This window comes from Scyliorhinus canicula, chromosome 11, assembly GCF_902713615.1.
Source record: "Scyliorhinus canicula chromosome 11, sScyCan1.1, whole genome shotgun sequence".
Lineage (NCBI taxonomy): Eukaryota > Metazoa > Chordata > Chondrichthyes > Carcharhiniformes > Scyliorhinidae > Scyliorhinus > Scyliorhinus canicula.
Window position 1 is genome coordinate 67,374,583 of NC_052156.1, and position 24,651 is coordinate 67,399,233.

Below are 24,651 nucleotides of genomic sequence, written 5' to 3' on the forward strand. Positions count from 1 at the left end.
CTCATCTGGAATGTTCTATGTCATTTAATCTAATGTGCAACAGTATTTCTTTATTGCTGAAAGGGAATGAAATAGTCATTAGAATTTACAAAACTACTTTAAAGATGATAAAAGTGTGTTAAGTGTTTTATGTTCAGCCTTAAATGAACCAAGAAATCACGGCCTATTGGTTGTAAATGCTCAACATGAAAAACTGTGCCCAGCTCCCATTAACATAGATAGAAGCAACAGCATGGAAACAATATCGTAGATCACCTTGCTGAATACAGTATGTGCAAATTTTCTATATCTGAACACACAATATTTGAGTTTTCTCTCGAGGCACAGTATTTAGCATAGTAGTTGCTGCCAAATACTGTAACAGCAAGGAATATAGTTGCACCAAATACCCTGATTTTACTTTATTGTTGAACAGACCATTTGAAAGGTGATGTACCAGGAATTAGCTTGCTCCACATCAGCTGCCTAACTAGGCTGGTTTGTTGCAAGTGTTTAAAGCTCATACATTAAAGTCGAATGCTTGATCCCGATAATTAAATATCATGGGCTGTATTTAATGATTTCAGCACTGGAGAATTATCAAACCAAAGTGCAAGGGCAGAAATGCACAAAATCCTCTGTTCAGTAATTACTTGGGAATATACTTCTGAAGACAATAGGCAAATCTGTCTTCAAATTTATGAATAGGAGGCTGAAGTTGATATATTAATTGTTTGCATAACCTTGAGTTGTAGCTTGATTACTCTGTAGCTGCTCTACTCTACAACATTTCTGTTGTACATTTGAGTTGAATGTAATGATGCACGTTCCAAGGAACTGCGTTCACTCAAAACTCCTGAAAAGCAGATCATCGTGTTCTGAAGTATAGCTGTATTAGTTCATGAAATAATGGAAAATATTACAACTCGATTGCAACCAGAACTTGAATATAGTTTTTAATTATTGCACATTGCCCAGCATCTTGTTTCCTTCTTCCCTCTGACAATGAGAGTCTTTGGGTGGAATCTTACCAGAATTTGGCAAAGTGTCAGGCTCAGGCTGAAAACTGGTGTGTAACTCTCCACTTGTGGGCAGCACGGTGGCACAGTGGTTAGCATTGCTGCCTACGGCGCTGAGGACCCGGGTTCGTATCCCGACCCTGGATCACTGTCCGTATGGAGTTTGCACATTCTCCCCGTGTCTGCGTGGGTTTCACCCCCACAACCCAAAAGATGTGCAGGGTAGGTGAATTGACCATACTAAATTGCCCCTTAATTGGAAAAAATAATTGGGTACTCTAAATTTTAAAAAAACTCTCCACTTGTACAGATTTCTTAGAAACAAAAATGAATGGGCAATGTTTGCAGCAACAGTCTGGAAGGGTGGGATCTCATAGAGCCGGCAAACGGCGCCACTGAGATTGAGGTGATCATCACAGCAGCCTAATGAACCCCCGCCCCCATCACAGAGGTATCGGGGCACTCACCCGACCACTGAGAATTCTCGACAGCATTCCACTCCCCATCCCCTCAGTGTCCGCTCTCACCTCCACTACCATACATAAATGCAGCACCCCCCCCCCACCCCCCCATGGGGCTCCCAATAGGTCCTGCCTCTGGCACGGCCCTGGCACAGGTTGGCACTGACAGGTTGGCACTGTCATGTTGGCATTGTGCCAATCTGTCAATGTCAACCTATGCCAGGGGCTCCTGTGCAGGCACTGCCCAGGCATGTCACTCTGCCCCCATGGGGTTTCCTTGACTGCTTCTCATCTAGCCAACCAGTTGTAAACTTTGAAGGCTTTAGAATATTTAATGAGGATGGATCATGTGGTTTGCAGCCTGCTAATATTATTTAAATACGTGGAAATCTATTGAACTGAGGTTCACACCCTGACGTCATGGCGAAGGGCGGGGAAAATCGGGAAACGCGATTTCTGCTACAAGAATTGCATTTCTCAATTCTCATGGGATTTCCCATCCATGCCGCCCATCTCACAAACAGCTAGTGCGGGCTCAGAATCACCCCCGATTTAATTGGGTACAAAGCAAGTAAGATTTTGTGTTCCTTGAATGGTAGGGAAAGGGGCAGACTATCCAGTCCTTCAAGTCCGTTCCACCAGTCAATTGTTTAATTTCCTGATCTGTATTCTGAACTTTGTTTACCCACCTTTGATCCTCACCCCTGATATCATTACTTACTTAATAAAAAATTGTTGATTTTAGTCTTGAAAATTTTAATTGACCTAGAATTAATTACATTTTGTGAGAAATAGTTCTTTCTGATATTACCTAGCCTAGCTCAATGTTTAAGATTCTGACATCTTAGAATCAAAGAATTTACAGTGCAGAAGGAGGACATTCGGTCCATTGAGTCTGCACCGGCCCTTGGAAACAGCACCCTACGTAAGCCCACGCCTCCACCCTATCCCCGTAACCCAGCAACCCCACCTCACCTTTTTTGACACTAAGGGCAATTTAGAATGGCCAATCCATCTAACCTGTACGTCTTTGGACTGGGAGGAAACCGGGGCACCCGGAGGAAACCCACACAGACACAGGGAGAACGTGCAGACTCCGCACAGACAGTGACCCAAGCCTGGAATCGAACCTGGGACCCTGGAGCTGTGAAGCAACAGTGCTAATCACTGTGCTACTGTGCTGCCCATTGTGTGCCTGAAATCTACACAATATATTTTTTTTTCATATCTTCTCTATCGAGTGTCTTCATCATCATTTTAAACAATTCATAGATGGCCTTTCAAAATCCTAAACTCAAGTGAATGCAAACCAAGATTATGAAAACTATTCCTCATAATTTAACTCGTTCAGCCCCATTATAATTCTGATGGATGTGCACTTTATTCTTTCCAAGCTTAATAGACCTGATCTGATATTTGGGTCTGGATTTGTGCTCCCAAGGCTTGTTAGCTTGAGCAGAAAATTTCCCGACTCGACAGACCCGCCGATTACTAAGTACTTATTTTGGCGCTACTTTCACTCTGGAGATGTGGGGACAGGGCATAGTCCAGAAATAGATCAAAGTGGCTCCAGGGGCAGCTGATTGCCGAGGTGGATTGGTTAAAAGGTCTGTCTCAGTTCTCTGGGACTTTGTCCCAATTGGTTGGTGACATTTAGGCCCTGAGTCCTCGCAGAGCATCACATCCTATTCATCCATTCCTCATCTCATGGCACTTACATGCCAACCTCATGCCAACTAATGCCTTCCAACCACTTCCATGGTCCCTTCGATCACACGTGCCAATTCAATGACAAATAATGGCCCACAACCACTCCCAATGGCGCCCTATACCTTCCATGCCCATTCAGCCAATATAAGCAATGTACAGAGCCAATAAGCCCTGTAGTAACAATGGCATTTCTGTAAGTGTGTGATTTTGTTACACAGGCACAAAGGTATATTCATTTTGCTTGATTGACATCTCTATGAGGTTATAGCAAATTATTTTTCTGTCATCTCTTTTGTCAATGACTCAATGTTTATTTTCAGAAGGTTGTGGGATGTCACGTTCTTATTGTTTCCACTACTGCTATGTTAATGGTTTGTTTAATTGACACATCTATAAGATTGCATGAACGCGTTTTTAAAAAATTACAAATCGGTGTTTTTTTCTAAGAAGCTTTCACAAGCTATTGTTATTATCAGATTCATTGGTTCTGTACATAGTGGGGGTAATTTTGAATTTGCGTTAGCGGTCTGCAGGATCACCAACACAGGCAGAAAATTCGTAGAGAATTGGGAAATGCGATTCTTTCTGGAGAGATCGTGTTTCCCGATTTTCCACGTCCCTTGCTGGTGACATTATAAGGTTCACACCCATGAAGGGCGAGAACCTCATTTTTATGATTTTGCAGGCATTTTAATATAATTAGCCATCTCCCTCCCGTGATCTTCCCACGCTGAATATTCAAACCTCGCCGATGTGACATCACGTTTACAACAGATTTTGTAAAATAAGATTCAATCAAGAGGATTCTCCAGGGGCCCCATTGGAGAGGGGGAATGCCCCCTATCACAAGTTGGCATTTCCAAGTTAGAATGGAATAAACCTGGCAGTGCCAACCTGTGCCAGGTGCAGTGCCAGGGGTTGACCCTCTGGAAAGCCCCATAAGAAGGATTCCTCTTATGTGTGTTGGGTAGGCTGATGCCTGTGAGGCGGGGGGAGTGCCTGCGAGACTGCAGTGGTGAGGTGGAGGGAGTGGGGGGAGATGGCATTCACCTTGATGCCTACAAGGGGGTGGGGGTGGGGGGAGGGGGTTGCCCCTATGTTGGCATTGTGGAAGGGGGAGTCTCAGATGCTCTTGAGGGGGGGGTCCTAAACATTTACACGGGGAGGGGCTGGAGGTTATTCAATTTGTGCGCTGAACAGGGTACCCATTAAAGATGACGTCCGATCTCTGTGGAGCTGGCCTTGCCAGCTCTATCAGCCTCTGCCCCGCCCACTCTTTTTTTACTCAGAGGGGCTCAAGATCAGGAGGGCAAACTGGTCTGTGCAGCTGGAGAGCTACCGGCTGGTTTTCAGTCAGAGCCTGATCCTTTGAAAATGATGGTAAGATTCCCGCCCAGTGTATACTGGGTGAATGGATAGGAAAAGGCTGGCATGGAGGTTTGAGGGGGCCATTAAGGATGGCAGAGGGGCATAAGTTAGAATGGGAGCTACAAGAGGCTATGAATACGGATGTTAGCATGGAGACCAGCCTCCATACCAGCCTTCCCGTACCAGCCTCCCCGGACAGGCGCCGGAATGTGGCGACTAGGGGCTTTTCACAGTAACTTCATTGAAGCCTACTCGTGACAATAAGCGATTTTCATTTCATTTCATTTCAGAGGGTATGGGGGGAATGGGTAGGTCCTTTGATGTTACCTTTCAAAATTTCCTGAATCGAGACTGAGGTTCACAATTCCTCTGAGATCTGTGAACCATGGAGAAGAGGATTTTTTTTTCTCTCAGACAGTCTTTGGAACTATATTCACCAGAGAGCGGTGGATGCAAGGTGCAAGGTCATTGAATATTGTTAAATGTAGAGACAGATAGATTCTTGACTAACACGGGAGTGAAAGGTTACCGGGGTGTCAGCAGAACATGAAGTTGGGAACATGATGAGATCAGCCATGATGTTATTGAATGGTAGAACAGGCTTGAGGGGCTGAATGGGCTACTACTACTCCTAATTTGTATGTTCTTAGGTATGTAACCATGAGTCTGAATCTACAAAACGTATAGAGAGCTAGAAGATACCTTCCACTGCAATGGACCCAGTTGGGTCAGGAGTTCAGAATGTCGGCTCATTATTCACACCCTTATCGTGTGCCAGCCAAAAAATCGGGGTGCAGGGAATGAGGACAGAAATTCTGAAATTGGATGACCGTCTGTCATTTTTAAATGGTTCCGAAGTCCAAAATTTAACAGGTAACTCCAATGGGATCTGACTCATGCTCTGTGCAAATTAAGTATAATGTCCTCACCTTCGAATTTTATTTCCAACTTAAAATAAAGGGCTAGATTCCAGTAGGCTTTTTAATTTTGTTTTTGCACTTGTGCAGTAGCTTTCAGTGATTTAGAAATCCTTTGTTTTTCTACATCTCCTAGTCTCTTACTACCAAGAAAATATTGTGTTTTGACTTTTTCAAATGCAAAATGAATATCCTCACATTTACATTGATTGAATTCCATTGGCTATAATTTTGCCTGCTCATTGTCTTTGCGATGGCCTACTCAAACCCACTCAATTTCCTCATTTCTTATCATGTGTACTGTGGTCAAGACATTAACATATCTGGTGAAACTGGAAGTCCTAGTGCAGATCCCCAGAAAACATCATTTCTCACATCTGCCAATGAGAGACCAAACCCTTATCCCTACTCTCAGTTTCCTACCAGATGACTAACGCATGTCACAAGGTTACCGACAATTCTGTGCACTCTTATTTTTTGATAATCTCTTGTGCACAACCCTGCCAAATGCCTTTGGAAGCAAATAGAGACATTCTCCATATAAAATTCCCTATCCATCACACATCAGTGACCTCCTCAGAAAAAATTATTAAATTAGTCAGACAGCACCTACTTTTTTTCACAAATCCATATTGAGCCTCTTTGATCAACCTCCTACTTGTTCAACTGCTTACTCACTCCATTTCTAATGACGGGTCTGTGGTTGGCTGATTTCTCCCTGTTTTTCCTAAATAATTAAGTGATAAAGGCAATTTTCCCATCCTGACTCAATGGGAGCTATCTTCCCAAAAGGGAACAAAGTCCCTGAGTGAGCACATTTAGTTGCGTGTTTCCCAGCCCTCGCAGTGCCAAGAAACATATGGCTATTCAATGCGATTTGCTTTGAATGAAGGGCCTAAAAGGGGAATGCACGGCTGAGACCGCAGATAGCCCCATTTTTTTTACAATGGGGAGCTCCACTCGCCGGAACTCCACATTACAGTGAGAGACCGGGACGCCATTTTTAAATGGCATCCCGATCTACGAGGCCCCCCAAAGAACCCCCGACCTCCCATCCTTCCCCCCCAGTCCGAACGCACCACCCAACACCCACAACGGGCAACCTGGGCCCGATTATGCATGCGCAAAGTATGCCAACTTGGCACCTTGCCAGTGCCAATCTGGCACCTTAGCAATGCCCATGCCAGCTGGCAGTGCTACCTGGGCACCTTAGAAGTACCAGGATGGCACCCAGGTGACACTGCCAGGGTGCCCAGGTGGCACATGCAGTGCAAGGGCACCACCCTGCCCCAAGGGAATGCAGCTGGGGGCCTCCAATCTCCTTGGAGAGACCAAGAGTGCCAATCTGTCTGGTCGCTGTTTGTGGGGACCATTACCAAATGGTGCTCGAGGTCCCCGAGGCGAAGGGATTGAATCCCAAAACCTCAGGTACCTCGAGAATCTTCACATTAGAGTAAATTTGCTGCCTCGCTCTAAAATGCAGATTTGCTAAAGGTAAACCTTCCCATTAAGAACAAAGAACAAAGAAAATTACAGCACAGGAACAGGCCCTTCGGCCCTCCCAGCCTGCGCCGATCCAGATCCTTTATCTAAACCTGTCTCCTATTTTCCAAGGTCTACTTCCCTCTGTTCCCGCCCATTCATATACCTGTCTAGGTGCTTCTTAAATGATGCTATCGTGCACGCCTCTACCACCTCCGCTGGTAAAGCGTTCCAGGCACCCACCACCCTCTGCGTAAAAAACTTTCCACGCACATCTCCCTTAAACTTTCCCCCTCTCACCTTGAAATTGTGATCCCTTGTAACTGACACCCCCACTCTTGGGAAAAGCTTGTTGCTGTCCACCCTGTCCATACCTCTCATAATTTTGTAGACCTCAATCAGGTCCCCCCTCAACCTCCGTCTTTCCAACGAAAACAATCCTAATCTACTCAACCTTTCTTCATAGCTAGCACCCTCCATACCAGGCAACATCCTGGTGAACCTCCTCTGCACCCTCTCCAAGGCATCCACATCCTTCTGGTAATGTGGCGACCAGAACTGCACGCAGTATTCCAAATGTGGCCGAACCAAAGTCCTATACAACTGTAACATGACCTGCCAACTCTTGTACTCAATACCCCGTCCGATGAAGGCAAGCATGCTGTATGCCTTCTTGACCACTCTATCAACCTGCGTTGCCACCTTCAGGGTACAATGGACCTGAACTCCCAGATCTCTCTGCACATTAATTTTCCCCAAGACCCTTCCATTGACCATATAGTCCGCTCTTGAATTTGATCTTCCAAAATGCATCACCTCGCATTTACCTGGATTGAACTCCATCTGCCATTTCTCTGCCCAACTCTCCAATCTATCTATATTTTGTTGTATTCTCTGACAGTCCTCCTCGCTATCTGCAACTCCACCAATCTTAGTATCATCTGCAAACTTGCTAATCAGACCACCTATACCTTCTTCCGGGTCATTTATGTAGATCACAAACAACAGTGGTCCGAGCACGGATCCCTGTGGAACACCACTAGTCACCCGTCTCCATTTTGAGACACTCCCTTCCACCACTACTCTCTGTCTCCTGTTGCCCAGCCAGTTCTTTATCCATCTAGCTAGTACACCCTGAACCCCATACGACTTCACTTTTTCCATCAACCTGCCATGGGAAACCTTATCAAATGCCTTACTAAAGCCCATGTATACGACATCTACAGCCCTTCCCTCATCAATTAACTTTGTCACTTCTTCAAAGAATTCTATTAGGTTTGTAAGACATGACCTTCCCTGCACAAAACCATGCTGCCTATCACTGATAAGTCTATTTTCTTCCAGATGTGAATAGATCCTATCCCTCAGTATCTTCTCCAACAGTTTGCCTACCACTGACGTCAAGCTCACAGGTCTATAATTCCCTGGATTATCTCTGCTACCCTTCTTAAACATAGGGACAACATTAGCAATTCTCCAGTCCTTCGGGACCTCACCCGTGCTCAAGGATGCTGCAAAGATATTTGTTAAGGCCCCAGCTATTTCGACCCTCGCTTCCCTCAGTAACCTGGGATAGATCCCATCCGGTCCTGGGGACTTGTCCACCTTAATGTCTTTTAGAATACCCAAAACTTCCCCCTTCCGTATGACAACTTGACCTAGAGTATTTAAACATCCATCCCTAGCCTCAACATCCGTCTTGTCCCTCTCCTTTGTGAATACCGATGCAAAGTACTGATTAAGAATCTCACCCATTTCCTCTGAGTCCACATATAAATTCCCTCTTTTGTCTTTCAGTGGGCCAATCCTTTCTCTAGTTACCCTCTTGCTCCTTACATATGGGGCAGCATTCCCTTTGCAACGTCTCGGGAGATTGCATTGAATCTCGCGAGGCGTTGCGAGCCAGGTAGATCCTGGGAGTGGGGTCTCCCGGCTTTTAACGGCCATGCTATGCCGCGGCGAGCTGCTTTTCCGGCGCAGCGTGCCTGGAGGATCGCGCCCAATTCCTGAGTCTAGACACCTATGGAAAATAATGATTAACTTGCAATTCTTCACCAATTTCTTTTAATATCCTGATGTGGAAACCTTCACAGCCTGGGCACTTTTTGCGTTAATTTCAATTATTTTTTCATCATTCCTTTTTAAAAAAAAAAAATATTTTAAACTCACTAAGGTTACTTATTTCTGATCAGTTGTACAGCTGGTATGCTGTGCTCCACCTCCATTAATATGGACACAGAGTACTCAGCGTAAGTTCCACAACCTCATTGCAATATGCAATCAAAGCTCAGAGGTGATAGCTGTCTACCATAGGTAGTACTTATGCAGGTTGCAAAAGTATTGTGATTGCACACAGATTTAAAAAAATACTACCATTTACATATATTTTCAGAATTGCTGGTTCCAATTTGGGATTTATTGTGAAACAGATTTTTCACACTAATATTCTTTAATAAGTTTCACAATTTTAGATTATTGTGCCTCTAATTTATATATTTTCATTTGCCATTTTTTTACAAAATAATAAACTAAACAAAATGAGTGAAACAAGTAAAAATAACTTAATTTGTGTATACAGAGAATGCAAAGTCATTACCAACTGCTCTAAATTGTGCAGAAAGATGAATAATTGATGTACAAAAGGGATCTTTATGATTTTGATAATCAGCAACTCAAACATCCTTGAATTACAAGACTGTAATTCTGCAACAATCTGTAACTGCATATTCCAATTTGCAAACATAGTTGTCTTACCTCCCTGCATAATTGTTGTTCCTTCTTCTGTAATAAGTTTCCCAGGTCCAGCTTGAGTGTAAGCATTCAGGTAGAACTTATATTTGCTGCTGGTGTCTAGGTCAGACACTACTATTTTGGTTGCACCAGGATCCGTAATATTAATACTATTCAAGGCACCAATTTCTTCTGTGTCATTAACTGTAAAACAAAACACATAACAGTGAGACTTGGCTATTTTATAACTCAGAGTCTGAATCTGGAAGATACAAAGAAAATAATTCCCACTCTTAATTCAACAACTAATTGAAGTAAATGAACAGTTACAGAAATACGGCATTTGTTGATGTTCACCTATTTCTTTTTTTGTTAAACGCGTGCAATGATTAAAATATTGGTCTATTCCTCTCCCAGTAGGTTGGTTAATGTATCCCTTCTCAAAAGGCAGCAACGTTTTTGATGTGTTAGGCAGGCTGCGTCGACGTGGACTGCACTTGATGCAGTGTAGCGGGAGACAGACCTCCAACACTTGATAAGATTTTATTTAACGTCTTAACTAATATACATGTTCAACTGTGGGTTGACAGTATACTAAATTGACTGGAGACCTAGTACTAGCCTGACCAGACTTACTAGCTACCACATGGTGTTTACACTGGCTAGCTCACGAACTCTGACTGTCTCAGTGGCTGGGTCCAGAGAGAGCGGTAAACCTAGTGCCCTCTGGCTTCATAGTGGCAGTGTCCTGTCTGGTGATTGGCTGCACTGTTCTGTGTGCTTACTGGTCATCCTGTGTGTCAATCGCTACCTGTCTGCACTCCATTATATACATAGATGTATATTATGACAGTTTTATTAACCTAGTTAGTATAAAGGACCATCGCCTGTGCTCTTTTATCAGAATATTTACATGGGCCTCTTGTGGTATTAATGTTGGCAAAACTGTCTGTTTGCCTTCATTATTCCTCTCATACTAGCAACAACTTCAGGAGTACGCATCCACAGTTAAAATCTGAATAGGCTGTCAGTTATGGGGAGATTTCCCCCCAGAGAGTATTGGCCATCATTTAAATATATTCAAGGCTGAGTTAGATAAATTATGGGCTGACATGGGAGCCTAAGGTTATGGGGGGAGTGTCAGATAAGAAAGTGGAATTGAGACCACACTCAGATCGAACATGATCTTTAGATGACAAAGCAGGCACAGGGGCTGAATAGCTACTTCTGCTCCTCGTCCTTGGGTGTTGTGATTCGGTATGCTGTTGAGGTCCTTCCTATGCAGCAATCAAGTGGAAATCACTGAGTTGAGAACTTTTTACCATATTGATCTTTGCTGACTGAAGTGCAACTGTTTTTCTTTAACAACATGCAAATTCAATTTGATTATGATATTTTAGCTCTATTTTAATCCCACGGGTATGTCCCAATCATTTGTTTTGCTTTCCGTAAAATTTTAATAAAAAGTGAAATATTCAGTGTATTCTGCAACCTGGTTTGCGGATTGTGAGAGTACTTCAGCTGATCAGCAGCTTACCCAATTTAACTGTATCTTTTTTGCTGGGCATATAGTGATCCCTTTGACAGCACCAGATTAAATCTGTTGCGGGGAGAGGGGAAATCCAGGCCACTGAGGATGCTACATCTTTAATGGCAGCTTCTTTTGAGTATAGTGACAAGTGTCATTGTGTTAAGTAGCTGACCGCAAAATCCAAGCCATAAAATTCTTATCATCATGCAAGTCTATAACTGCTCAAATTGGGATGAGAAGCAAATTAACACCCAATAATCAAGTGACCAAATAATACAGTGGTTACGAAGACTCATATAACTAAAGTAACAACCTTGCATTATTCATGGTCATTACACAGTAAATGTTGCCTAGCAATTTATGTGATATAGTGCTTTCCAAGTCACTGAAATGCTGCTGAAGCAGATATTGAACTATATCGCTGGTGTTTTCAGCTCTATTATGGCCCATTAGTTAGTGTATAGTGGGGTCCAAATATGGGAAGAGATAATGCTCGCTGCTCATAATGCTCAGGGCGCACGTTTTAGACAAGAATGACCACAAATGAAAATAGTTCTTGATGGAATGTGGCGAAAACTTTATTTCAGCATTATAATGACGGCATATGAATGTTCTCTTTTCTTCCTAGCTTTTATTGCAGATATGCACTTAGGATTCAAACAGCCATGCAAAAGAGGAATCCAGAATTATTGGACGCCACTGGATACAACAATGATGATTTGAAGAGGCAGAGAGGCACAGACCACAGTTTTGAAAGACTCGTCTCCGAACTTGCTGAGAAAATAGCAGAAAGTTTAAATGCACACAGTGATACTAATATGTTAATCATGTAGCAATCTGTAGTGAGGAAGGACAAACCTATAAGTTGCAAATCACCGCAACAAGTCATTAGCCTCGTGGAAGTGAAAGTTTGCCGTTAATCTCTCAATGTCTCAAGAAATTGCTACATTTGCACATAAACTAAACACACTGCAAAACATTAGAACTAGTATTTGATGATGTAATAATAATTTTAATGATTATGTTTATATTCTTGCAATGCTACTTAACTAATTAAACACCAGAAAGAGAATAATTATATTCCAGTATCTCATTCCTGGGTAATGAATTGTGTTCAAAATCTAAAATGTATTTTTCCATACTTTCCCTTTCTGTCTTTTTGTTCCCCTCTTTTAATCCAATTTTTCTTCCCCTCACTTTATTCCTCTTTTTCTATCTAATTTAATTTTATTTTACTCTAGCTCCTTCTCCATTTTCTTCTGTTTCTTTCTCTATCCTTAAACCTTCAAGGAAAGGAACTGAGCAGAGTCGCCTGCTATAATTCGACCTACGTCCTCACATGCAATCCAATTTGGCTGCTGAACATACGAACGTATGAGTTAGGAGGAGTAGGCCATTCGTCCCCTCAAGCCTGCTCTGCCATTCAATAATGTCAGGGTTAATCTCATTGTGGCCTCAAAGCCAAATTCAAGCCTACACCACCAGACTTTGATTCCCTTGTAAGTCAAGAATTCATCTATCCCTACCTTAAAAATAATCAATGGCCCTGCCTCTTCTGCTCTCCAGGGAAATGACTTACGGCCCTCAGAGAAAGAACTTCTCCTTATCTCCATTTGAAATGGGAGATGTCTTAAATCTTAAACTGTGCCCCCTCGTTCTAGTCTCTCCCACAAGGGGAAACATCATCTCAGCATCCACCCTGTCATAGTCCCTCACTATAACACGTTTCATATGATCACCTCACATTCTTCGAAATCCCAGTGGATACAGACCCAGTATGCCCAACCTTTCCTCATAAAATAACCCCACATTCGAGGAATCAGTCAAGTGAACCTTTTCTGAACTGCTCCTAACACATTTCTAGTCTTTCTGTCACTTGCTCAATCAGCCAGAAATTAATAGCACATTTTTATCATTTACTCATTCCCACTCAAGCAATTAGTCAGATATAGCCACACTGTGTATTTTAGACTGTGAGCTGGAGAGGAGTGTGCAGGGTATAGTAGAGCATGAGTGATTCAGAGCAGGCTTTAGTGAGTGAAGAAGGAATCTTTCATCTGCAGAACCAGCTGATTCCACTGGTTTGTTTGAACAGCTAGGCACCATGAGCATCATAATATACAGGGGAATTAGGAGCAGGGATAGGCCATTCAGCCTGTGGCCATCTAAAATGGCCTCCCACAAAGAACGCTGGGAAAAATGTCAAAGTCTGGGACAGGCAGGCTGCAGCTTGCAGATACACAAAAGCTGCAGCTCAGTCGTTTTTAATAGCCCAGGAAAAAGACCATCTCCAGGCATCGCAGAAACAACAGAACTATTCTGTCAATCACATTGTTTACCAGACACAGCGGTATCCAAGCCCCTGCCCCAACACTTCCAGGCATGGCCAGTGAGTGCCCACCCTAAAATTGATCGGGCAGCCCCTGATTGGACTTGATCAATCAGGGTGATGGAGCCCTGATCAATTGATTGACAATGACCCATAGACCACCCACAAAAGGGCATGAAAATCCAAGCAGGTTAAAAAGGTGCTGCACCACCTCAGAAGTTCTCTCTCGACTGCAGCCTTCCAGACTACAGCTTTGGCAGCCAAAAACAACGGTGAACCCATCACCAGCCAAGAAGAAGACCATCCACAGAGGGACCAGAACAGAGGACACAGACGACCAGCTACAAGAACTCCAGCATTGCCAGACTACCAGAGCACAGATAAGGCCATATCTGCTCTGTACTTGCCAGTCACCTGGAAGTTAAATTGAGCTCGTTTTAAGTGTATTAGTTTATAGTCCAATGTGCATGAACGTGTGATTGATTAAGTATTTAACTTTGTGTGTATTAATGAAGAATACTTGTACTGAACAACTTGTGTGATCATTTGTCCACCGTATATGATTAAACACACACTGTGGTTTACAAAGGCACCACAAGCCCCTCAAGCCTGTTCCGCCATTTGATAAGATCATGGCTGGTTTGATTGTGGCCTCAACACTACTTTTCTATTTACTCCCAATAACTTATGACTCCCTTTTAATCGAGAATCTCTTTAACTCTACCTTAAAACTGTTCAACAACCCTGAAGTCATCGGTGACTTTAACTTCCCTAATATTGACTGGAACCTCCTCAATGCAAATGGTTTGGGTGGAGCAGAATTTGTCTGTCCAGGCAGGGCAGCACGGTGGTGCAGTGGGTGTAAGCCCTGCTGCCTCTTGGCGTCGAGGTACCAGGTTCGATCCCAGTTCTGGGTCACTGTCCATGTGGTGTTTGCACATTCTCCCCATGTTTGCTTAGGTTTCACCCCCACAACCTAAGGATGTTCAGGCAAGGTGGATTGACCATACTAAATTGCCCCTTAATTGACAAAAATGAATTGGGTACTGTAAATTTATATTTAGAAAAAAGGTGTTTCCAGGAAAGATTCCTGACTCAATACGTAGATAGGACGACTAGGGGGGTGGGGGGAGGCCATATTGGATTTGGTGCTTGGCAACGAACCAGGCCAGGTGTCAAATGTCTCGGTGGGAGAGCATTTCGGTGACAGTGACCTCAGCCCTTTGACCTTTACCATAGTCATGGAGACGGATAAGAACAGACAGTATAGGAAGGTATTTAATTGGTGGAGGGGAAATTATACAGCTATTAGACAGGAGCTGAGGAGCATAAATTGGGAACATTTGTTCTCAGGTAAATACAGAATAGAAATGTGGGGGTTGTTTAAGGAGCACTTTCTGCGAGTGCGGGATAATTTTGTCCCACTGAGACAAGGAAGGAATAGTAAAGTAAAGGAGCCTTGGATGACAAAAGAAGTGGAGCATCTAGTCAAGTGGAAGAAGGAAGCTAATGTAAGGTTGAGGAAGCAACAATCTGTCATGGCGCTAGAGGGTTACAAGGTAGCCAGGAAGGAACTCAAAAATGGACTTAGGCGAGTTAGAGGGGGAATGAAAAAGCCCAGGCAGGAAGGATTAGGGAAAACCCCAAGGCACTCTAAACGTATGTGAGAAATAAGAGGATGATCAGACTGAGAGTAGAGCCGATCAGGGATAGTGGAGAGAACTTGTGCGTAGAGTCTGAAGACATAGGGGAGGCCCTAAATGAATATTTTGCTTCAGTATTCACTAGAGAGAGGGACCTTGTTGCTCGTAAGAACAGTGTGAACCAGGTTAATAGGCTCAAACAGGTTGATATTAAGAAGGAGGATGTGCTGGAAATTTTGAACAGCATCAGGATAAGTCCCCTGGGGCAGACGGATATACCCAAGGTTACAACGGGAAGCGAAGAAGGAGATTGCTGCATCGTTGGCGATGATCTTTGTGTCCTCACTCGCCACTGGAGTAGTACCTGATGATTGGAGGGAGGCGAATGTTGTTCCCCTGTTCAAGAAAGGGAATAGGGAAATCCCTGGGAATTGCAGACCAGTCAGTCTTACATCTATGGTGGGCAAAATACTGGAAAGGATTCTGAGAGATAGGGGGCGGGATTCTCCGAGCCTCCATGCCGTATTCGCAATTGGCGCGGGGATGGAGAATGGGCATTAAACCCAAGATCGGGTCCGACGCCACTACTGCGATTCTCCGGTCCCCGGCTGCAGCTTGCAGATACACAAAAGCTGCAGCTCAGTCATTTTTAACAGCCCAGGAAAATCTCCGGTCCCCGGGCTATTGAAAGAAGCCCCTGCGGCGATTCTCCAACGTCAATTGGCCGAGTTCCCGATGGCATGGTTCTCTCGTGATCCTACCCGTCGGGAACTCAGTGCGGCGGGCGCGCGTGGTCTGGGGGTGGGGGTGGGCATGTTTTCCTTGTCGGTCTGTGGTGTGGCTCCGCCATGTCGTGCGGGACGGCCAATACAGACCGTCGCCATGCGCATGCGCAGATCCCAGAGCCCCGTATCAGCAGCCAGAGCTGCAAAGTGCATTCCAGGACTCTGTGAGCCCCCTCCAGGGAAGAGAATCACTCCGGACTTTCTTCAGGAAAGTCCGGAGTGATTCGCCCGCATTTTTCCACGGGTGTGGGGACATAGCCCCATTATTGGAGAATCCTGCCCAGGATTTATGATTATTTAGAAAAACATAGTTTGATTGAAGATAGTCTGCATGGCTTTGTGAGGGGCAGGTCTTGCCTCACAAGCCTCATTGAATTCTTTGAGGATGTGGCGAGACATATTGATGAAGGTCGAGCAATGATGTGGTATATATGAATTTCAGTGAGGCATTTGATAAGATTCCTCATGGTAGGCTCATTCAGAAAGTCAGGGGGCATGGGATACAGGGAAATTTGGCTGTCTGGATACAGAATTTGCTGGCTGAAAGAAGACAGTGAGCGGTAGTAGATGGAAATTATTCTGCCTGGAGATCAGTGACCAGTGGTGTCCCGCAGGGATCTGTTCTGGGACCTCTGCACTTTTTGGTTTTTATAAATGACTTGGATGAGGAAGTGGAAGGGTGGGTTAGTAAGTTTGCCGATGACACAAAGGTTGGTGGAGTTGTAGATAGCTTTGATGACTGTTGCAGGTCACAACAGGACAGTGACAGGATGTAGAACTGGGCTGAGCATTGGCAGATGGAGTTCAAACTTGATAAATGTGAAGTGATTCATTTTGGAAGGGTGAACTTGAATGCTGAATACAGGGTTAAAGGCAGGATTCTTGGACGTGTGGAGGAACAGAGGGATTTTGGGGTTCATGTACATAGATCCCTCAAAGTTTCCACCCAAGTTGATAGGGTTGTTAAGAAGGCATATTGTGTGTTGGCTTTCATTAACAGGGGTATTGAGTTTAAGAGCCACGAGGTTTTGCTGCAGCTTTATAAAACACTGGTTAGACTACAATTGGACTATCGTCTCCAGTTCTGGTTGCCTCATTATAGAAAGGGTGTGGATGCTTTGGAGAGGGTGCAGCGGAGATTTGCCAGGATGCTGCCTGGACTGGAGTTTCTTATGAAGAAAGATTGAGGGAGCGAGGATTTTTGTCACTGGAGCGAAAAAGGAATAGAGGTGACTTGATAGAGGTGTACAAGGTAATGAGAGGCATGGATCAAGTGGATAGCCAGAGGCTTTTACCCAGGGCGGAAATGGCTGTCATAAAAGCTCATAATTTTAAGGTGATTGGAGGAAGGTACAGGGGAGATGTCAGAGGTAGGTTCTGTGGTGATATAACCACTGTAGTGATGTGTACTTGCAGTAGGGGGATGTATGCCTGTACCTGTAATACAGGTTCCTCCGGTAAGCCCCTGCCGGCTAGCTCCGCCCACAGGGAGCTTGTGTATAAATATGCGTGTGAGTCACTCAGACCCTAGTCTACAGTTGCAGATGGAGGAATAGCATCGCACAGCAATAAAGCCTCTATTGTACTACTCTCTCGTCTTTGAGTATAATTGTTAGCGCTACAGGTTCTTTACAGAGAGAGTGGTGGGTGCGTGGAATGCACTGCCAGCGGAGGTGGTGGAGTCAGAGTCATTAGGGACATTTATGTGACTCTTGGACAGGCACATGGACAGCAGTAAATTGAAAGGATGTAGGTTAGGTTGATCTTAGATTAGGATAAATGGTCGGCACAATATCATGGCCCAAAAGACCTGTATTGTGCTGTACTGTTCTATGCTCTATGTCCCTACTCCCACTGCATACTAATTACACCAGAGAAAAAAAAAAACAAATCTCCTCATCTGTCTTGAATGAGAGACGCCTTTTTAAATCTGTATCCCCTAATTCTAGTCTCTACTACTGAGAAACATCTTCTCAGCATCCACCCTATCAAGTCCCTTCAGGATCTTATTTGTTTCAATAAAATTGCTTCTCATCTTTCTAACCTTCAATGGATGCAGGCCCAACCTTTTCTCGTAAGATAACTCCTCTGTTCCAGAAATCCTGTGCAAAACTTCTCTGAACTGCTTATCATGCAATTATATCCTTCCTTAACTAAGGAGACCAAAATTGTATGCAATAGTCTAGAAGTGGTCGCACCATCCTCTTGTACAACTGTAACAAAACCTCCCTACTTTATACATGATTCCCCTTGCAAAATATGCTAGCTAATGTTTCAGTTGCCTTCCTAATCACTTGCTGTAGGTGCCAAGCAACATTTTGTGATCCATGTAGTGGACACTTTGATCCCTCTGTACCGCAAAGTTCCACAATCTGTCTCCATTTATATATTGCTTTTCTGTTCTTCCTGTAAAAGTGGACAAGTTCAATTTCCCCCTTTAGTAGACCACAAAGGAGTCCAAACAAAGTTTGTACCAAAACAATTTTCATAGAATCATAGAATTTATTGTAACGTAAAGGTATTTACAATATACATCAGAACCCAGTCGGGTCTCTCCTGTCAGTTTTATCCTTGATCAATGTGCCAGATGGATCAACTCATTAAATGTATTTCTATTCATATGTGCATTGCTTTCATTTTAAGAGTCAACTGCATGGTTATGGATCTGGACCAAGTGAGGACAGCAGATTTCCTTCCTAAAGAAAGGTTGTAAATCAGATGGGTTGTTTTTAAATCTAGTTTTTTTTTTAATTCAAATTTCACTGTCTGCAGTGGTGGGATTTGAACCCAGGCCCCCAGAGCATTATTCTGCCCCTTTGATCCAAATATGCTCACTTTCTTACAGAGGAACTCTGGTGTAGAATATAAATTTTGGATTTAAATGTTTGTACAGCCAGTTCTGCCAAATCATTAGATGTGGGTGGTATGATGCTGTTTTGATATGGTTAATGCCACTGAAAACTGCTAATTTTTGAAACTATCTGCTGGTAAATGCAGTGTCATTATCTGAAACCAAGACTTTGGGAACTCCAAATGGTAAATGGGTATATTCGTACCGATTGATGGTCACATACTGTTGCATGATTCATCTAATTCAAATTGCAAGCAACCGTAACACATTTCTGCTTTAGTAAACATCAAGTCATCAGCTAGTTTGATGTGAATATTACCAATCTTGGTGATCGGATATCGATCTAATTGGCTACTTAGTTGATTGTCAGTTTGTATTTATGCAAATTGCAGACTGTCATATCAGGTTTGACGACAGGAACAATAGATGTGGCCCACGCTGTGAACTGCACTGCCTTTATGATGCCTAGGTTTTCAAGATGTTCAAGCTCTGCTTCCACCTTTTCCAACATAGAATAAGGGACTGACAGAGGCGGGCTTACAATGAAACACACAGTGCTGTAGCGTGGCACCTCCGCCAATGGCTGGGGGTGGGTGGGGTGGGGGATGGCATACTGAGAGGTGGCTGAGACTGGTAGTTCTGAATTTTCTGAGGCTGTTTGTAGATGTTGGAAGGTGGTGGAGACTCAGAACAATTCAGGCGGATCTCCTGATTGATGTGAAGTTGTCTGGTGTGAAGTTTTTGAACTTTTAGTGAATGAAGCAGCAACGAGGTTTCTGCAATTCGGCCTGGCAGCCTGAAGCACAAAGTGAGGTACCAACCTTACATCAGGATGCCAGCCTGTGAAGCCTAGAGTGAGGCGAGGAGGCACAGGCCGACGGCCGTTTAGGGGAGTAGTGAGGTGACTCTTGACCTCCAGGTCATGGCTGAGCAGGGCAGGTGGGCAGGCAACCAACCAAAGAATGGATAGAGACAAGGCCAGGACAGGCCAGATAAAACCAGCAGCCAGCAGCAAGCAGATAGGCAGCCAAGAATAAATGTGGTTGATTTGAATCATGGCCACCCTAGCAAGGGGTGATCAGTTGGGAGGTGCGTGGGCAAGGCAAGGGCCAGCATCATGGTTTTTGGGGAGCAGTGGCCAAAGGGGCGACTTGAACTGAGCCAGAGATCAGGGTTGAGAGTGAGAGTGCTGGGCAGTAACCAGACCAGTTTAGGCAAGAGCAGAGGCAGACTAGATAGGCAAGAGCAGAGGCAGACTAGATAGGCAAGAGCAGAGGCAGACTAGATAGGCAAGAGCAGAGGCAGACTAGATAGGCAAGAGCAGAGACAGACTAGATAGGCAACAGCAGCAGCCAGGCTGCCAGCCAGGAGCACAAATGGTCATCGAGGTTTGAAGCCAACTACCCGAGTGAGAGGTGAGGAGTCAGCAGGTGCAATGGCCAGGCAAACGCCAGCAATGTGGTTTTCGGGGAGCAGTAGCCAATGGGGCGACTCAATCAGAGGCAGAAGCCAGGGCTGAGAGTGAGAGGGCTGGGGGCAACCACACCGGCGAGAACAAGAGCAGAGGTCAAGCCAGGTAGCCAGCAGCAGCAAGGAAGCCAGTGAGCTATCATGAGCACACCTGTGAACTTAGGGTTTTGAGAGAGCAACTGCAGGGGCAACTCAACTCCCAGGCCACTGAGGAGGGCAAAGAAGCCTGCTCTTTCTGAAAATTCATGTTCGTTGAAATCAAGACAGATCAGTCAATATGAATAGACAGAATTTGGCAGTCAAAGACACAGAAAGTTGAAGGCAAGGCAAGAGGACAAATCTAGTCAAAAATACACTTTTGCACTTTACTTTAAAAGGTTGAGCAGTGCCCAAACTGCACATTCATCCTCAACAACATCCACCAAAAGCTTAGGTGACGTACCTGATGACTTTGATCTGCTGATTTCCAGAGAGAACAGATCGCCTGAAAAACTTGAACAAGAAGGACAAGTGGACTCTGAAATGGGAATGGAGCTACAAGATACTGTTCAAACTCATCATTCTGCAACTGAAGTGAGGGAAGAAACCTACCCTGAAGATATTTGCCTTTTGACCAAAATCTGTTCCACTGAGTATGATTGAATATTCCACAGCGGACCAGGGAACATCGGTAATATGGAAAATTTGAGAAAATAGTTTAAGGTTCAAGACCTTCGTGAGACCCATTTTCTGAGGGTGAGGAGAAATGGCATGACGGAAATGAGAAATTGGTTGATTTTCGTTCCCCAGAAACCTCTAAGGCAGTCTATTGTTATGCTTGCTAATTATTCTTTAACCCTAGTAAAGGGAACTATCATTTTTCGACGGATACTCTACATGGAAAAATGTTGGAAGAGATATTGCTAATCATGAAACTTCCAAAAGTCATATTAAGGCTGTGTGTGCCTGCATTCAAAGATATGAATTAAGTGGAAGAATTGATTCTGTGTTATCGGCTCAGTTTGAAAAGAAGGAAAGTTCTGAGGCATGTTGTTGCCACAGTCAAACTGCTGTCTGGGACTACCTCCAAGAGGACATGATGAGTCATCAATTTTTTAACCTGCCTTGATTATATCTGCCAAATGGATCATTTTTGTGGTCAATTAGCGCAGTGAGAAAGAAGGATCAAGTGCAAAATCAAAAAACGCGGAGGAAGAACAAGTAGCAAAAAAGAGAAAAATCAGTAATGAGGGCAGAATGGTACTGGGAGCTGGATTATTTTATTACTCAACAGAAAGAGAGACCATTGTGTTCAATTTGCAATCAGGTGAAGCAGTTCCAAAAAAATACAATGTTAACAGGCATCAGGAAATGTGCCATCCCTCTCGCATGACAACACTTCTGGTAGGTTCTGCCCAATGTGCTCGACAGCTTTCAAATTTGAAGGAAGCCATAAAAACACAGAGGCAGGCATTTAAAAAAGCATTACGTAAGTGTGATGCAGTGGCTTTGGCTAGCTTTCGTATTGATTGATTACTTGCAAAGAAATGGAAAGCCATTCTCAGATAGCAAATTAGTGGGAGAATGTATCATCAAATTTGCAGATGTTTTATTTACTTGGTTTAAAAATTAAGAGGAAATGATCAAACATGTTAGATGCCTGCAACTCAGCAGGCGTACTGAGTTGCAGAATGCAAGAAATCACTGCCGATCTGGTAGAGCAGCTTTTCAGCTCTATACATTCAAGTGAGGCCATCAGTGGAGCACTGGATGAATGCAAAGGTATTAAGGACATTGCTCTATTCTGCATATAGGTTTGTTGTGTTGACAATGATCGGAACATGACAGAATTTTCAGATCTCTTGAGAATACGCGGGCAACCATCGGGCTCAGTATTAAGCTACTGATTATCTGAAAGAACACGTGCTCACTTTGGAAAAAATTGTATCAGTTACAATAGATGGGTGCCATTCTATGACAGGAATACATCATGGGTGTGATTCTCTAATCCCACGGCAGAGTTTCCACTCTGTCGTAAACGCTCTCACACTTTACGACGGCATGAACGGGCCACTGCCAGGACAAATTCAGGCCCCTACAGGGGGCCAACAGGGCGCTGGAGCAGTTTGTGCCACTCCAGCTGCCGATCCCAGTGTGCCGTTGGATCTACGCATGCGCAGTGTGGTGCCGACGCCAATGTGCACATGCGCAGTGGCGCCGGTGCCAAACGGACGCAAGCACAGTGGCCTCCTTCAACGCGCCAGCCCCGACGCAACATGGCGCAGGACTACAGGGGCCGGCACGTAGGAAAGGAGGCCCCCAGCCAGAGAGGCCGGCCTGCCGATCGATGGGCCTCGATCACGGACCAGGCCACCCTGGGGTCCGATCCCCCCTTCCCCCCCACAGGCCGCCACCCGACCCTTCAATGACGAGGACCCGTTGGCTCAGAGCAGGTTAGAACAGAGCCGGCAGGACTCTTTTTTTTAATGGCTGCTCGGGCCATTTGGGCCGGAGAATCGCGGGGGGGGGGGTGGGGGGGCGCGTAGAGTGGCCCGCGACCAGTGCCATGCCAACCACTCCAGCACCAATGGCAGAGAATCGCATGCCGGCCATGGGCGGCGTGGCCCGGTCGTGGGGATTCTCCGACCCGGCCCAGGGCTGAGAGAATCCCACCCCATGGATTTGCAGCTTTGTTGAAAGCTTGTGTACCTAACATAGATGCTGTGCATTGCACAATACACCAAGAAGTGTTCTGTGCTAAACTTGAAAAGGGAATCAGACTGAAAATTGTAATGGACAAAACGGCACAGATTGTTAACTTCATACATGCTTGACCCCTACATCACAATCAGTTCAGGCAATTTGTGGATCAAATTGAAACAGAATATAGAGACCTTGTCGTGCACACTGAAGTGCGCTGGTTGAGCCATGGTAAAGTACTGGACCACATCTTGGAAGTTCTACCAGAAATCCAGCATTTTCTTGCACAGAGATCTCAAATATACATAGAGTTAGAAGATGTGGCTGGGGATATGGTTTTCTCGCCAACATCACTGGTCACCAAACTTATTGAATGAGTCATTGCAGGGGAGAAATCATCTCTCACCCACATTAGTTGCTAGTGTAAGAAAATTCATACTGCACCTGCAGTTAATGTTCACTCAGTTACCTTCATGCGACTATACTCTCTTCACAAATTTGAAGAAAATGCTGGAAAAACACTGCTCAAAAAATATGACCCATCAATACACAGTGCTGTCAATACTGACACAACAATCTTACAATTGCTTTTCTTTGCTGAGTGATCGGAATCCCTTCCTCTCATTGCTCTAAAATCCATTGGAATTTTATCTGAGCAAATGTGGCACAGTAAGTCAAAAGCTTTGGGTTGATCAAAGGAGGTTTGAAGAGGAATTATCTCTCAGGGGAAAGCAACAGTAGCCTAGTTCATTGCATCACAGTTGGTTCTGCTGCAGAGAGAAGGAGTAAAACGTGTGGTAATGCAATAGTTATAGCGGATTCAATTGTAAGGGGAATTAATAGGTGTTTCTGTAGCACAAACAAGACTCCAGGATGATATGTTGCCTCCCTGGTGCGAAGGTCAAGCATGTCTAGGAGCTGTTACAGGGCATTCTGGAGTGGAAGGGTGAACAGCCAGTGGTCGTGGTACACATTGGTACAAACGACATAGGTTAAAAAAAAGAATGAGGTCCTAAAAGCAGAATATAGGGAGTTAGGTAGAAAGTTGCAAAGTCGGACCTCAAATGTAGTGATCTCAGGATTACTGCCAGTGCCATGTGATAGCCAGATCAGAAATAGCAGGATGGATCGGATGAATACGTGGCTGGAGTGAATATGTGAGGGGATGGGTTTCAAATTCCTGGGGCATTGGGACCGGTTCTGGGGGAGTACAAAGTGGACGGGTTACATCTGGGTAAGACCGGGACTGATGTCCTAAGGGTGTATTTGCCAGAGTGTCTGGGGAGGGTTTGAACTAAAAAGGTAGCGGAATGAGGACCTGTGCAAGGAATCAGAGGAGGGGGGAATCAAAGACAAAAACAAAAGACAGAAAGGGGAATAAGTGATAGGCAGAAAAACAGATTCAAACAGAGCCACATGAACAATAGTGGGAATGGGACAAGCCAATATTAAAAAGACAAGCCTTAAGTGCCTTAACACGCAGAGCATTCGCAATAAAGTGCATAAATTAATTGCGCAAAATAGATGTAAACGGATATGATATGGTCAGGATTACAGAGACATGGCAGCAGGGTGACCAGGGATGGGGACTGAAAATCCAAGGGTATTCAGTATTTAGGAAAGACAGGTGAAAAGTAAAAGGTGGTGGTGTTGCATTGCTAGTTAGAAATTATATTAGTTTCGACAATATGGAACCT

General features: G+C 44.4%; 1 protein-coding gene across 11 annotated transcripts in view; it reads right to left on the reverse strand.

The window, feature by feature from the left end:
• The window catches only part of chl1b (cell adhesion molecule L1-like b), a 1,165,941-nt gene that overhangs the window by 89,247 nt on the left and 1,052,043 nt on the right, over window positions 1-24,651 (reverse strand). For all 11 annotated transcript variants that reach the window (XM_038810694.1, XM_038810698.1, XM_038810699.1 and 8 more), the window contains one exon: window positions 9,691-9,870. In XM_038810694.1, the coding sequence (XP_038666622.1) occupies window positions 9,691-9,870 (180 nt within the window). The remainder of the gene's footprint in view (window positions 1-9,690; window positions 9,871-24,651) is intronic.